The 15,291-nt window shown below is 41.8% G+C and overlaps 1 protein-coding gene across 8 annotated transcripts in view; it reads right to left on the minus strand.

Moving 5' to 3' along the window:
* myom2a (myomesin 2a) overlaps positions 1–12,284 on the minus strand; it is a 28,256-nt gene extending 15,972 nt beyond the window's left edge. Inside the window, exons 1-11 of one of the 8 annotated variants that reach the window (XM_077571511.1) lie at positions 12,225–12,284; positions 9,154–9,296; positions 6,092–6,184; positions 4,394–4,538; positions 4,156–4,310; positions 3,912–4,004; positions 2,048–2,136; positions 1,927–1,965; positions 1,303–1,467; positions 635–796; positions 369–510 (exon numbers count right to left, since the gene is read on the minus strand). In XM_077571511.1, the coding sequence (XP_077427637.1) occupies positions 369–510; positions 635–796; positions 1,303–1,467; positions 1,927–1,965; positions 2,048–2,136; positions 3,912–4,004; positions 4,156–4,310; positions 4,394–4,538; positions 6,092–6,184; positions 9,154–9,266 (1,196 nt within the window). In that variant the 5' untranslated portion in view covers positions 9,267–9,296; positions 12,225–12,284. Of the gene's footprint in view, positions 1–368; positions 511–634; positions 797–1,302; positions 1,468–1,926; positions 1,966–2,047; positions 2,137–3,911; positions 4,005–4,155; positions 4,311–4,393; positions 4,539–4,986; positions 5,046–6,091; positions 6,188–9,153; positions 9,409–10,535; positions 10,706–12,224 lie in introns of those variants that run through there. The other 7 variants (XM_077571507.1, XM_077571508.1, XM_077571509.1 and 4 more) reach the window with 7 other exon arrangements.
* Positions 12,285–15,291: the final 3,007 nt, after the last annotated feature.

A 15,291-nucleotide genomic window follows, 5' to 3' on the forward strand; every position in this document is an offset into this window, starting at 1 on the left:
CAAATTAAAGCTCAAGGGCACGGTTTGATTATTTAAAGATGAGGTTAAAAAAAATTGTAAAATGTGTAAAATATTTGGTTTAAATAATAAAATAAGCATTTAAAGACATTTAAAATCGTTTCATTTATTGTTTATTATTATTAATAGTGTATTGTTCAAATGTTTTTTTTTTGGTATTATTTACAATAAATAAACAAATTGAAAATTTGTAAAACTGAAGACAAACATTTCAAGCAAATCAAGCAAGCAAATTAAGGGAAAAAATGTGCGCAACAAATATTGCAGTAACTGTTGCCGATGCTAATGCTCGCTAAGCCCATATGCTACATGATGCATGCTAACTAACAGCATGACGTGAACGCACACACCTGTCCACAAAGTAGCCGGTGATGGCCGCCTCGTTGACGGCGTTAGGCGGTTTCCAGGCGACCAGGATGTAGTCCGAGTTGACATCGTAAGCCTTGACGCTCATGGGGGCTCCGGGGGCCCCGGCCACCGGGGGGGTGGCGTCTGGGGTGGGGGGGCAAGGAGCAACGCGAGCGCTAATGTGTCATTGCTAAAACAGCCTTTAAAGTCACATGAGACTTGATCAAATGCTCACATGCTAACATGCTAACGCAGTAGCATGCACTACCTGAGACAAAGAGGTAAGCGCAGTGCTCGGAGGTGCCATCTTTGGTGAAGACGCGGATGGTGTAGAGGCCCTCGTCGTCCTTGGCCAGGTGGGGCAGCACCAGGCGGGCCACGCTGCCACTCACCGACATGTCCACTAGGGGGCCGGGCTGTAAAAGTTTATCTGCAACAGAGGATGGGGAGGGAAAGGTTGCGCAATGATTGTACAACATTGTGCAATGCTCACAGGATGTTGTTGAATATTTGTGAATGGTGCTGTCAAAGTTAAAGCGCTTACTAATGAATTCATCACAAAAATGATCACATTAATCATGTCTTAACGCAGATGAATCACACTGTAAATTTTGACCGCGGATGATCCTTTAGTTGACAGCGGGCAGTTACGTTAAAGCTAGCGCAGGTTGTGTTTGAGCAGTAAACATAACTACATGCTTTAAAGTAAAGGATTTAAATGTTTGCGTATGACATGCAGAATATTTGTTCATGTCAAACTATAAGTAATTAAGTGATTAGAAAAAGAGGAGGTGTGGGCAAAAAATGTTGATTAAAAAAAGCCTTTTTCATGAAGCGATTAATTGTGATTAATGAAAATTCTGAGATGCGATTAATCTGATGGAAAAAATGTAGTCGTTTGACAGCTCTAGTTATGAATGAATGATGACGCCTCACCATCTCTGTACCACTCGACGAAAGGGGGCAGATTGGGGAGGTCTGGGACCACCACCAGGGTGCACAGCAGGCTGGCCGACTCGCCCTCTGCGGCGAAGGTGACCGGGAAACAATGCACCAGGCTCACCTCCAGCTTACTCAAGTGGCTGCCGCTCAGGCGGGGGACTGCCATGTTGGAATAGACACACAACGTTGTGGAATAAGGACAGAATGCTGCGGGAGAATCGTGACATCGCTGATTGTTGTGGGACAACACTACAACATTGTGCAAAAAGAAAAAGTGGTCAGACAAATAAATACAGTATGTGCAATACGAATTCACATGTATAACAAAATGGATGGTGTTCCACAGGGTTCAACTCTGGGGCCTCTGCCGTTTTCATTGTATTCCCTCTTAAGAAAACAGCGGAAGTTGTTTTCAAGTTGTCATGTTTCGGTTCTGTGAGGGTTGACTTTTTGTCTGTTAGTGTTTTTGTCACGTGTTCTTGGTTTCTTCCCTTGTTGTCCGCTCACCTTAACTTCTCACTACGGTTAATAAAAGTAGCACGCATTACACTTGATTCCTGTTTCCCATTAATCATATGACATTGTGGAATTCCTTTTTTTTTGTTGTTGTCCTCTCACCTAAACCGATCTGGCTGGCCCATCCGCCTCCACTCGCGCCTGCGCAGACACAAAAGTGGTCATCGCACCCATGTCGGACAGCGAAGAAGATTCATTTGTGGACATGAAATGTGGAACTTACTCCTGACAGAGACGGTGGCGGCGCTGGTGGCCGTGCCGTGAGGGTTGGTGGCCACGGCGCTGTAATCCGCAGTGTCGCTCACCGCGCACCTGAAAAAACACATCAGCGTGGGTTCAAATGTACCAATAACATTGTGAGCGTTATAGCATCTACTTCTCGTCACACTTATGAACAGGTGCGATGTCACAGGAAGTCCATATTTGGGCATAGGGGGGGGGGGGGGCAGAAGTATGACGTCTTAGGAAACAAGCCCGTGTTTGGATGAAGGGGCGGGACCGGAAGTGAAGGGGGCAGGACTTAGAGAGAGAGTCAGAGTTTCTACTTCTCGTCAAACTTTTTGACAGGCGTGATGTCATAGGAAGCCCATATTTGGGCATAAGGGAGCGAGCCGCAAGTATGACGTCATGGGAAATGGGACCGTATTTGTGGAAAGGGGCGAGATAGATTGTTGTGGAATAATAGAACATTATGGATTATGGAATAATAATAGTGTAATGAGCAGTAATTGTAGAAAGTAACAACATTTGGTTGTGCAGAACATTGCAGAGTAACTGGCCAATGAAAAACGTGGAATAATACGACATTGCGGAATAATCATAGATTTGTGTGAAATAGTACAACATGATGGACTAATTGGAGAACGTTGTGGAAAATTGCACAACATTCTGGAGTCATTGCAGATTGACATGGTGGATTGATCGCACAACATTGTGGAATCATTGTAGAGCATTTCTGAGTAATCATAGAACAGAATATGGAATAATTGCATCATTGCACATTTGGAACAATTGTGCATTGTTTCCTTTGAGGATTAATCGTAGAACGTTGCGGCAAGCAAACTGCAGGTTGCTAAAAATGATAATACTGTCATAGAAGACCGCAGACTGAATTGTTGAATAGTTGCAGAATGATCACAGAAAAAAAAGAATAAAACCTTGTGGAACAATCGCACACGTCGGGTTCCACTTTGGTCTCCGAGATGACCGCGTGGTGTCCAAAGGAGAAGCGGGTTCGAGCAAAGACGTTGAGGCTCCAATGACGCAAAGGTCAGCTCAGCTTGAAACAGCTGAAGAGTCTCTAAGGAGATGACAACGGACACCCCCCCCCCTCCCCCCCTCCCATTCCCTCCTGCAAGCATTTCACCCCACAGCCCAAAACGAGCCCTCGCACATAGTTGACGTAGAAGCTCAGTGCTTGACTATTCCGTTTCTTTCCCTGCCAGAGAAGTCGGAGAACAAAATAAGGCCAATAGGAGGCGCTTCTCAATGCAAATGAGGCTGGACATCACAAGAGTTTCTGTTTATAGAACAAAGGCAGGATTGCACTTTTTTTGTGGGAATGCTGAAAAGCGTTCACACATATGTTATTCGGATTCTTTATTATTATTATTTCAGGCACCTCACTTTTTTTGTCGTGCAACAACTCCCACATAATACTTCCGATTCCCAACCGTTCAAATTTCAACTTGCTTGAGAAATTCCCGCCTTCCGGGCTATTCATTGTCTGATTTCACGTTCCTTACAGTATTGGCACAATTGAACGTTAAATATCCACTTTCCAGCATTCCCAAGAAATTTCTGCAGAAATTGCACTTAGTTCTGATTAGTATTTTGTTTAAAGTAACAATTTCTGTACTCATTTATTTTCAAGGCAACATTTCCACATTTATGTTTGAGGTCAAAGGAATGACTAAGACTACAAAATACAACGACTTTCATTTCATGATCACTTGCATCAAGTTCTACTTTTGGAGAATCATCAAAGCCCAAAAGTCCACCTTTCATCTTTGCATGCAGAAAAAAAATATTCCATCGGAACCGAAGCCGCTTGATTGGAGCGCTTGTTTGCGTTTGTGCTGCCGTACCTGCTAATGATCAAACTGTGGACTCCATACTTGCTCTCAATCTTGTACTTTCCTGGAGCACTCAGAGGGTCCACGGGGACGCCGCCTTTGTACCTGCACACAAGCACAACTCGTTCACCTTGAGGACTAACCCGGGCCATTGCGGAATCGTGGCAGAAAAGCCGCAAGATAATTGGAATCATCGGCCCTAAATGTGGTCAAATGTTACGGAATGCTGCTAGCAAGGCCAAAATCTTGTAGTGACCATTTGACGACGGGCACGGGGGTCCCCAGCACGGTGCAGAAGAGTTTGACGGCCATCTTCTCCCACACGGTGTGAGGCCGCAGGGCCACGATGAAATCGGGCATGCGCGGGATCTCCGCCAGCAGATCCACTTTCCGGTACATCTTCTCCTTCACCTGCCGCACAAGATGGACATTTTGAGAAAGGAGATCAGGATCTTGCGACCGGACCGGACCGGACCGGACCGGACCGTCCTTGCCTCTTTCTCGACGGCCAGAGTATCAACTTGAGCCTTGGTGGAGATCCTCATTCTTTGGAGTTCCTCCTGGATGGCAGCCAAGCCCTTTTCCACTTTTTTGCTCACTCGCTGGTACTCCTCAATCTCTCCCGTCTCCTCGCTGGTCCTGATGGCATACAAAAGCATTTTTATTGACGATGACGCACACAAACATTCCGTGTTGTGAATGAATTTGGAGTGAATCATTCATTCATGCAGAAACGACAGTGATCTCGATCATTTTTGTAGAGAATCCATCAATTGTAGAGTCAATCGTATGATGTCCTTTTTGGAAGGAATCGTATCACATCCAATCGTGCAGCACATCGTATCACACCAGGAATAGCTTTTACGTAGCGCCACTGTATCACGGACACTTGCAACTCCTATCTGTCACCGGAGCAAACAATTTCCCTGACACAGATTGAGTTGCATTTACTTTGTACGCCGCAAACAGCGGCGGGGAACTCCAGTCGTGTGACTTGACTCCAGTCAGACCTAAGTCGCCAATTTTAGGATTTGGGACTTACTTCACTCACTTGCTATTTATGAGGAGGCGGCTTGACAAGACTTACCTGTTTAATAGTGATGCTCCGGATTGATACTTGTATCAGGTGTCAGCCGCGATATTAGAAAATACATTTTACGATTGGGTATCGGTGACAATGGTCTCAATCCACAGTTGATCCTATTTGCACTGGCAAATCTCTTATAAAGAAGTTTTGCTGTATATTTTGTGTTACTATGCTGGGGACTGTTTACATTTTCAAACGTGCAGATACTGAGCGCACTATTGTACGTCTTGACTTCGACCCACTTAACCCAAGTCAGAACTTGACTTACTCGAAACCTGAACGAAAAATGACTTCCTGAATTGGTCATAAAATGCAGACAATCTCCACTCTGTGGCGTCCTAGCAGCCGTAGCGACACCCCGACTTGGAGTGAAACTGCAGCGCATTTCAAGGCGTGCCTCAACGTCAGGTGGACCTAAACGTGTGACTCCGCCCACACGGATTTTTGACCTCGGAGCGTCTTCTTTCTTTCTTTGTTGTTAAACCTAACCCTAACCATAAGCCTACCACATAACGATTACAGTATGTTTTAAACACTTTATTGAACAACGAAAATTCCAAAACTAACCAAAACCCCAATATTAACCTCAACCGTCCAGGGATGCGCCATCTGCTGGGGACATGTAGTACTGCTTTTCCGCCTCTTTCTCAAACCGGTTAGTTAGCTCCGCCCCGGCTGACTGAGGCTTGAGTGTTTGCAATTTTCGATGTGTTGAAAAATAATAACTTTACATCATAAGATGGCGCATCATTAAATCTGCTAATTTAATTGGAGAAAAAAAAATGTTTAAACCATTCTGAAAAATCCGTGTGGGCGTGGTCAAACGTTTGAGTCCACCCGGTGTGGAGGCACGCCCCTTTCTGCACTCGGCATCCAGGGGCGACTTGGAGGTATGAAGGCAAACAAACGCACGAGCGGGACTCCATCGTATCGTCTCCGTCGTAGCCTGACGCAGAAGTATAACGAAGCCTTTCCTTTACTCCCACCTCGGCTACATGCTACAGTAGCAAAAGGAGCAGAAGGCCGCAATCCCGAATCGGGGTCAGCGCGGCTCGGTGTTATTTTACAGCTCAGAATAACGCGACGTGACATGTGTCATCCTCACCTCTGCCGGAAGACGGGGATGGTGTACGCCGGTTCCGCCATCGCCTCGGTGGCTGCAACCTGCACCTGCCTCGCCGACTTGGAACTTGACTTCCTGCTGAGCAGGGAAATAAAAAAGTCAGACAGTCTTTTTCGCTAACAACTTGTTGTCACGGAAACATCACTTATTGCATACATTCCTTAATCACCCTCTTTAAATAATTGCCCATGTCATTTTTTGCCTTTTTTTTTATATGCCTAAATCATCTCCTCGTGATACAAATGGTTAACTTTTTAGTTTTGCCTGAAAAATCTGGGAAAAAATGACTTTAGGCGATTATTTTAAGAAGGTGTCAATGTGTATCATTACAGTATTGCTGTTTCACTGTCAACTGCTTCTATAACCGCGTAAAAATTGCCACACAATCAGTCCAGAAGCATATTGCATTTACTTTTTTTTTTTTTTGGTTGCAGGGGGGACGCCCCTGTTTTTGTGACTATTTTTTTGTGGGGCTTTGTTTTTTTTGTGTATTTTTTTGTAAGTTTCTGTTTTAATGAACATTTTTTTCTGTTTTAAAAAATCTGTCATAAAAAAAATATTAATAAAAACTGGAAAAAAATATTCAGGAAAAACTGGAAAAAAATATTCAGAAAAAACTGAAATAAATTATTACAAAAACAGAAAAGAAAATATATGGAAAAATAGCTCTGTTTTTCTGAGGTTTTTTTTTCTACCTCTGAAAAACTACAAAACAACAACAACAACAAAAATTCAGAAAACAAAAAAAAAACAAAGCTCCCCAAAAATGACTCAAGTAAACTCACTATTGTTGCTGACCATCGTCACTAACTCAGCTGGCGTTTATTTCATTGTCAAGACTATTTACTTCTTGATGCATGAATATTTTCTATTAACTTCAATGTGAGCAAGGACATGGAGGAAGATGAGGTTGACATTTGGTGTTCAAGCTGCTGGTGTTGACAAGTAGTTCATCTTCAAGGGGTGTCGGGCACCCTGTTTCGTGGGGCGTGGGGGTGAGGGCGGGGTTAGAGGCCCTTCAAGGGGCTGGGGGGCGTACATGATTACATGGCAACATGCTTTGCCTCTCACACTTTTTCCTAAGTGGATAAACTCTTTCAAAGAAATAAAAAAAAAACAATTTTTAAAAATCAGCTGAGCATCAGCATTGTGGAATAATTGTGCCAAATTGTTGTTTGTGGAATAATCACAGTATGGGGAATAACTGTGTGGTGTCAATGGAGAATGTTGAACACTAGTGTCTCATTACAGCCGGTCGTGAATAACGACAGTCTTGTGAAATGAACGAATGAATGGTTCATTTTGGCTCGATACAAATCACAGAAAAGAAAACACAAACATACTTTCAAACACGTCAAATAAGCGGCCAAAATAGAAGAGGCTGAAGCACCAAGCTTATTATTGCCAATCAAAATATACAGTTCCAAGAATCACAAAACAAAACAATAAATACCAGCCTCACATTAGAATTGTAGAACGTTGTGGAATAGCCAAAAAAAGCTGCAAAATTACTGTCGAATGTTGTGATGAATACAAAAGCCACAAAGTGGAATTCTCCAGACTATTGTGGAGTGACTGCAGAACATTGTAGAATGCTCGATAACATATTGTGGAATGAGAAAGTGCTCGGCATTCCGCATGGTGGTCGTCTCTGCGGCTTGTCATGTCAACTGGGCCTCGGCGGGCAACGATGACGGCAACAAAATCACAAGTCGAACCTGCAGCCTTTCCCCAACAAGTCAAGTGAAAGCGCCAGCACGCGATGCAACGCAAAAGCCACACGGAGCTCTTTGGCCAAAGCACAAAGCTCAGCATGAAGGTCAAGACCAACGACAACCGCAGTCGCACCCTGACACGGGGCACGACCTACGCATTTGCACCGCCTCTTGGGCTCCGGGTTGGGTTTGGACACTCGCAAAAAGGTTCAACGGCTGGAGTGTTGCGTTTTCTCTGACTGTATGTAAGCCTAGAATAATTACAATTATTTAATTACAATTATGAAAATGGTATTTTCATATTATCCTTGCTGATGTTTGCATAACTCTTATGTAAAGATTACACTTGATACTTTCATGAACAAAAATAAACTAAATAAACAATCATTTACGCATAATTTAATTTGGAATTTAATGTTTGTGGAGTTTTTAACCATGTCCTTAATATTTAAGAAGAAGTGATGTTCCATGATTATTGATTGAATCGAATTTTTAAAAAATCTGAATAAAATCAAGATTAATTATTAAATTTATTTTCAATTAAAGTCAAACACCCAGAGGATTAGAAAGTTAGAACGATCAGAAACTAATCATTTTTAAAAATGTATTTTATAGGGGTCAGTTTGACCCAAGGTTAATTTACATAGCTTTATAAAATATACAAGAATTATAGTTTATAGCTATTTATGGAGTCAACCAATAATTTAACTGACATGTAGACTTCTATTTATAATCATATCAATTCTTTGAATGTAAAATGAACCCTTTCGAATCAAAACTGCTTCCTTTTCTGTACGGTGTCCTTGAGTGTCTAGAAAGGCAAAGCCCATTTAAATAAAGGGAAAACATTTTGTACATTTACAGTTAAGTTTATATACATAAAAGGGCATGTAAACTTTCAAGCGCAATTGCATCTTCATCTCATTTTTATAGGATACAATAGCACCCAGTTGATTTCTACAATAACAAAAGGTGTTCTAAATGGTACATAAATAACACCATTAAAAAAAAACTAGCAAAAAAAAAGAAAGCATTTTAGTCTTTAAATCAGATTTTTTTCCTTTCTGAATGAGCTTTTCTTGATTTTATTTTTCCGTCACTCCCAGCACATTGTTTTTTTGGCTTAGAGGTTCCACGTTGTGTTTTTGCTTCTCAAAAAACGCTTTGCACTTCGCTGAATGACACAACAAGTCATAAAAAGAAGGAAAGGAAGCACGTGTGCGTGCAGGCAAACCGAACGCAGCCAAGCAGCGAGAGGCAGCGTCCTTACGTACCATAGCGCACCGTAGCGTAGCGTAGCGTACCGTAGCGTAGCGTACTGTAGCGTACCTTTGCGTCGTCTGCTGAGAGACGACGCGCTTGGTGCTGTACTGATAAGCCAGATCACTTTTCACTTGGCTGTCGCGTTTCCGCTTATACCAGGGAATGACTTTGGAAGCCATGATGGGAACACTGGAAAGGGAGGAGGAAACCTTGCGTGGGAACATGGAGGGAGGAAGGGAAGGGACACCAAACGTGTGTTAGACATCACATCACCACCATGTTTCAAATATGACCGCTTAGCTTAGTGTCGTTGTAAAAAGGATTTTATTCATATATTCATCCGCTATATATTGACATATAGCCACTACCCATTCATTTGAAATAAGGCCACCGATGAACGGCATCGCGTCCCTCAATTTTTTACCCTCAGTGTAGTACCACTTTGAGCCACAACATGCCGGGCAGCATTGAGCTACAAGGGAAGAGATGCAGCACAAGAAGTAGAGGGAAACTGAGATGGTTTCTTTCAGAGCTGATACTGTTTATTAGTGGTCAATAACCAATACTTGGAGTCAATATTCATTTGTATTAAAAGGAACAATATTGGCATCGGAATTTTGAATAATACAAACTCCAACACTTAAAGCAGCAACCTTTTTAGGCCAAATCTTTAATGTGAGGGAATAAAGAGCCACAGGTTGCAGACCCCTGCCTTAAAGAGATACACGGCTCATTTATCCATTTTCAGCACTAAGAAGTTAATACGTGGTGTAGAATTAATTTGATAGCTTCATTATTTTTCATGTACAATTAACTCACGTGTTCCCAAAAAACGTATAAATAGGTTTTATTTAAAATGTTTTAAACATATTTATACATTTTTTTATGTTTGTTTGTTTTTATGCTAAAGCATACAGAAGGCTTTGAGCTGCCAGCAGGTGGAGTATAAGAGATCAGCCAGGGCCATGTTGCAACAAGCTCTTTTTTGCAACAGATTTATGAATAATGATGAAACGTAGCTATATTTTAATGCTAATTGCTGCAAAACGGAAACAGATAGAAATTTACTTTTTTTTTCCCTGATGAAAGAACAGATCCTAATCTTTTGGTAGGTTCCATGTTTTTAGAGCAATCGAGCAGAATATTCTGTGGGCCCTGCAAAATCAGTCAAAATCCAGTAAACCAGCTGGGAGCGAAGGGGGTTGCTTCACTGAAAATGGCTGCGAGGGAATGAGTTAATAGCTTTCAAAACACATGTTGCCACCTGCTGTCAAATGAGAAGCAAATGACAAATTTCGACTCACAAACTGCAACGCGAACCCGCTTATTTCCAGCCTTGTATAATAATTTGTCGACGTGTCACAAATGCGACCCCGCGCTCAAAATGGGGCCACGCGGACGACGACGGCGCGATGGCAGCCACGCTGGCCAACCCCTCGTCAACATACCTCCCGCAAGGAGAGCCACAAAATCCTGATGGCTGCTTCCCGGAGTACACACTCGAGAGCCCTCGAAACGTTGACAGCGCTCGGCTATGAATAGCTTGCAGCCGTCAGCCGCGGTTGGACGAGTGCAAGCCAGAATAAAAAGGAGTCGTTAACGCCACCGAGTCCTTCAATGCCAGGCCATTCAACACACTAATCCTTATGATACTGCGGATTGAATTGATCGTGGTGCGAAAAGCAGACGTGCTCCCGTTTTGTAAACTGGACGTGAAACACTTGTCGCTAAAAGACATGTTTTGTGTGCGTGTTAAATTGGGGGGAAATCAGGCGTGTGCGTGCGTGCGTGCGTGTGTGTGAGCCATAAAATAACATGAGTGTGCAATACTTGCAAAGAACAAAACTATTTGAAAATGATTATGAGACAGACTGTATGACTAGCAGCATTTTTGAATCATCTATAATATGATTTTAAAAAATTGCAAATACAAAAAAAATGTTTAAAATGTTGGCCATAAGGAGAAGGGTAAAAAATCCCCAATTTTGTTAAATTTATTATTTTCAAGATTCTTTTTACATTAAAAAAAAAAAAAAATATATATATATCTAGATTTTTTTTTAACAGAGGGATTCACTAAAATGACTTCATATTATTGACTTTTGAGAATCGAATCATTATCACAGTCAATTAATGTTTTCAGTGTCCTGTACACAAACAACTGCGTAGTTTCCGGTAAATTTGACCTCAAGCTGCTTTAGCTTTTGCTTTATTCTATCTATTTATAATAATCCATCTTGTTCTTTAAATTGCAGGGTCCAAATACCCAAACAATTAGAACAATCAGAAACCAATTATTTATTTATTTTTTCATTTGTTTATTTTTATGGGGGTCAGTTTGACCCGAGGTTGATTAAAGTAGCTTTATAAAACATACATGAACTACAATTTAGAGCTATTTACGGAGGCAACCAATCATTTCATTTAGACTTCTATTTATAATCATATGCAGTAAATTGCTGGGGTCGAGGATAAGAAATATTGATCAATTTCAAGGTAACAAGCAGCTCTTCGGGGTGTTACGTCTAGAATAAACATATATTGAGGGCTAAAACATAAACTAAACACATAGGAAAGAACGGCGGAATTTTTCTTTTCTTTATTTGGGGAGGGGACGGGGGGGGGGGGGTCAATTTGATCTGAGGCTTTTTTAGAAAACATTTTTAGTGCTATTCATGCAGTCAAAAGAATAAACTAACTGATCTATGATATTTTTTGGGGTGGTTTAAATTGCTGGGGTCGATGATAGGAACGTCACCTTTGGGTCAATTCGACCCGAGGCGTGTGGAGAACAGAATTCAACTCTTTGGGGGCTACTTAAAAAAAAAAAAAAAAAAAAAAACTTCAAGTAACTGACACATACATTTCCATTGCTAATCATTTTTGAAGAGTTAAAAAAAAAAAAAATAAGGATTAGAAATTCTTAGTACAGTTCAAGGAAACAGGAAGGCGGCCCTGGGGCCAATTTGACCCGAGGCTGTTATAAAACATTCAATCCATACGTTGATGGGCCATTCAGGCAGTCAGCACCTGACACATGGACTTCTATTTATAATCCTGTTTGAATCGCAATGTCAACGGGAGGGTTAGCGGCACATTTGTGACAATTCCGAGCCGACACAAAAGCGAGCACTTACCCCCGAGAGATCAAAAGAGCGCAAAGCAACGGCGGCGTCGGCGGTGCTGGACGTGGCTCGGGAAGCACTTTGCTGATGGGAAGAAAAAAACATTAGCCACATTAGCCCCTCGCCGGCCGGGCTGTGCCGATCCCCTTCCACCCCATGTATGGACGCGCCCGTGACTATATTTAGCGTTTAGCTACAAATTCTGCTCTCTTTCCAATTCGAGCAGATTCTGATGAGCCGCATCACCTCCTAACTTTCACTCACTCATTACAAGCCTTTTACCCCCAAAATTAACTTTATTATTTTTCAAACGTTATTCTTAATATTTTGCTTTCTACTCTTTGTAACCTTTCTATTAGCAATCGGCACATATAGTTGTCAACAAATACGTTTGAGCAGCTAATTGGGGTACATGTTTATTTGCTTACAAATTTAGAGGTCATTTATTTGCGAGAAGGTGGCGAAAGCCTGACGAAACCTTTTTAGGTTCCAGAAGGGTTGGGGGTGGGGGGGGGGGGGGGTCGTCCTTCCTCCTTGGCTGCACACTTGTGGACAGCAGTCAGTTATTTTTAAACTCCTGAGACACACGGACACGCCTCAAGTCGTACTGTAACAAATGCAAGGCAGAAACTTAACACTCAAGTTCAAACAGTAAAGTGGAACCAAAATGGACTCTGTTAAGAACACTAGATTATTTATTTATTTTGGGTTCTTTTTTTTTATTCAGTCTCTGCAGCTAGTTTAACGCACCCGTGTGAAACTTGCTAAGCACGTCTATCATGAGTAGTTCCACAAAAAAAGCATACTCATGTCATATTCATAAATGTAAATATCAGGATATCAACCATACAAGTCCGCAGAGCTCGGAATCCGTCTGCCTGTGCCGCAATCAAATTGCGTTAAACCACCTGCACCACAACTTAGACCTGATTTGAGCTGGGCTAAATTCGAGTCTACTCTCTGTCACCAAATTTGCAGGTGCGCCGGGGAACATGTAATAAAGAAGACGCGGTCTGACAAATTCCCCAAACGCGGTCAATTAAGACTTGCCTCAGCACGAAAACGAAGATGTGCCCGTTTTTACACTAAGCGCACATACGCCTGCCTACCAAAAGAGGGCCCAGTTTAATTTAGTTTGCTTCCACAATGATGCATCCTAGTGTTAATTTCATCAACGAAAACAAAACAAAAATAATTTTATAATAAAATAATAAAATAATAAAAAAATAATTTTGCCCAAAGGCAAAGATCTCGATTTACCGCTCGATCAACGTTCCTACCCTCACCTTTGGGTCACGAGCTGTGGGTCGTGACCCAAAGAACAAGATCCCGGATACAAGCGGCCCAAATGAGTTTCCTCCACAGGGTGTCCGGGCTCTCCCCTTAGAGATCGGGTGAGAAGCTCGGTTATTCGGGAGGGATTCGGAGTCGAGCCCCTACGCCGCCATGTTGAGAGGAGCCAACATTTATTTATTTATTTACGCAAATACTCTCAAGTACGAAGTCTACGGAAGAGGATTACGGCCAGTGAAAAGAGAAAAAAAAGTTTGACAGTATTCTGACTTTATTCTCAGTATTCCCACTTAAAAGTCAGAATAAAGTGAGAATCCTGCCCCCCCCCCCCAAAAAAAAAAAATTTCTCTCTTCACTGGCCTATTTGCATTTTACATTGGTAACATTTTGGCCCAATTGCATGTTTGTCCTTTGCTTTTTCCACTCCACTCATTCCTAAACTAAACATCAGCTGATTTGACCTCAAGCTGGAATGAAAGCAGCAGTTCAACAAGTTGAATTGGCTCCATAGCGCAACACTTCCCTCTGGTGGCCAACCTGTGAACACCCACACTCATGAGGAGAGAAGAAAAGAAGCTCCTGCATTGTCAAGGATTATTTTATTTTTTTTGTTAAATGTACTAGTGATGACAAAGAGGGGGGAAAATCCAAATTAATACACACAAAACAAATCATACAACAACAAAAAAAACCCTTCCTGGTCCAGTTCCATGACGTGTCAACATTTCAGCAGTTTTCCTTTCATTTAGTTGCAGTAACTTGTGTTGCACCCAAAAAAAAGTGACTTAAAGTTGTGCATGTCGCATTTTTAAAGTTGACAAATTGTTGACATTAGAGCGTTGAGCAACAACGTCTTGTGAAAGCGGGGTCAGTCGGTGGCGAGAATAATAGCGATTACTGGAGCGTGATAATGTGTCACAAAAGCTACAGATAACACGAACCCAAATCAATTCATGAGCCAAAAAGGAATAAGCTGCAGTGCCAGGCAGCAGGCTTATAATATTGCCGATATCCTACAGTCCCGTAAATCACAATTGTCACAACAGGACAAAATGATGCACTCACATTGTAAGTCCCAAATGTTTTACATTTGATCAATGACACTACAAGCATGAATTATTTGACATTTTTCCTCAACAAAGAAGTTACACAACTTCCACAATTTTACACCTAAAATGAAAACACATGTTGGTTCTCACTTTTCATGTTGGCTATTGTTTCGTGCACAAAAAAGTGTTTTTTTTTCATCCACAATGTCCATCAATTTTAGTATAGCAGACCCTATTAGTTGACGATCTGTAGCCAAGCTTATTCATGATTCGAATCCGCTTTTTTTTTTCCTATCATTTAGCACAACTTCAGCACAATATGACTTGTGAGGAGTAGCCAACTACAATGAAGACTTTTCTTTTTTAGGAAATACTTTTTTGGTATTTTGTATCTGTGGCTTCAGTTTATGATCGATGATCGCTCCCAAACAATATCAGTTCAATTTCAATGCATTTAAATGAAGTTTTGCCTCACAGTTGACCGCATACCACCAAACACCAATTTGATTTAGTGATGCATGTTTTGCCTCCTGCAATGCTGCTCACTCTTGTGACTACAATACAGTCTAGGGCTGTACTTAAGCACAATATTGATATTTCTGACACATAACGCTGATTCTTGCAGCCACTCACGTTCTCCTCTGCATATAATAACCATTTCTATCATTGAGAACGCAGCCTATTTGGGACACGGATTCCATCTACTCTGCTGCTGCAAAACTGAAATTTGCCCCATT

The sequence above is a fragment of the Vanacampus margaritifer genome, chromosome 7, assembly GCF_051991255.1.
Source record: "Vanacampus margaritifer isolate UIUO_Vmar chromosome 7, RoL_Vmar_1.0, whole genome shotgun sequence".
NCBI lineage: Eukaryota > Metazoa > Chordata > Actinopteri > Syngnathiformes > Syngnathidae > Vanacampus > Vanacampus margaritifer.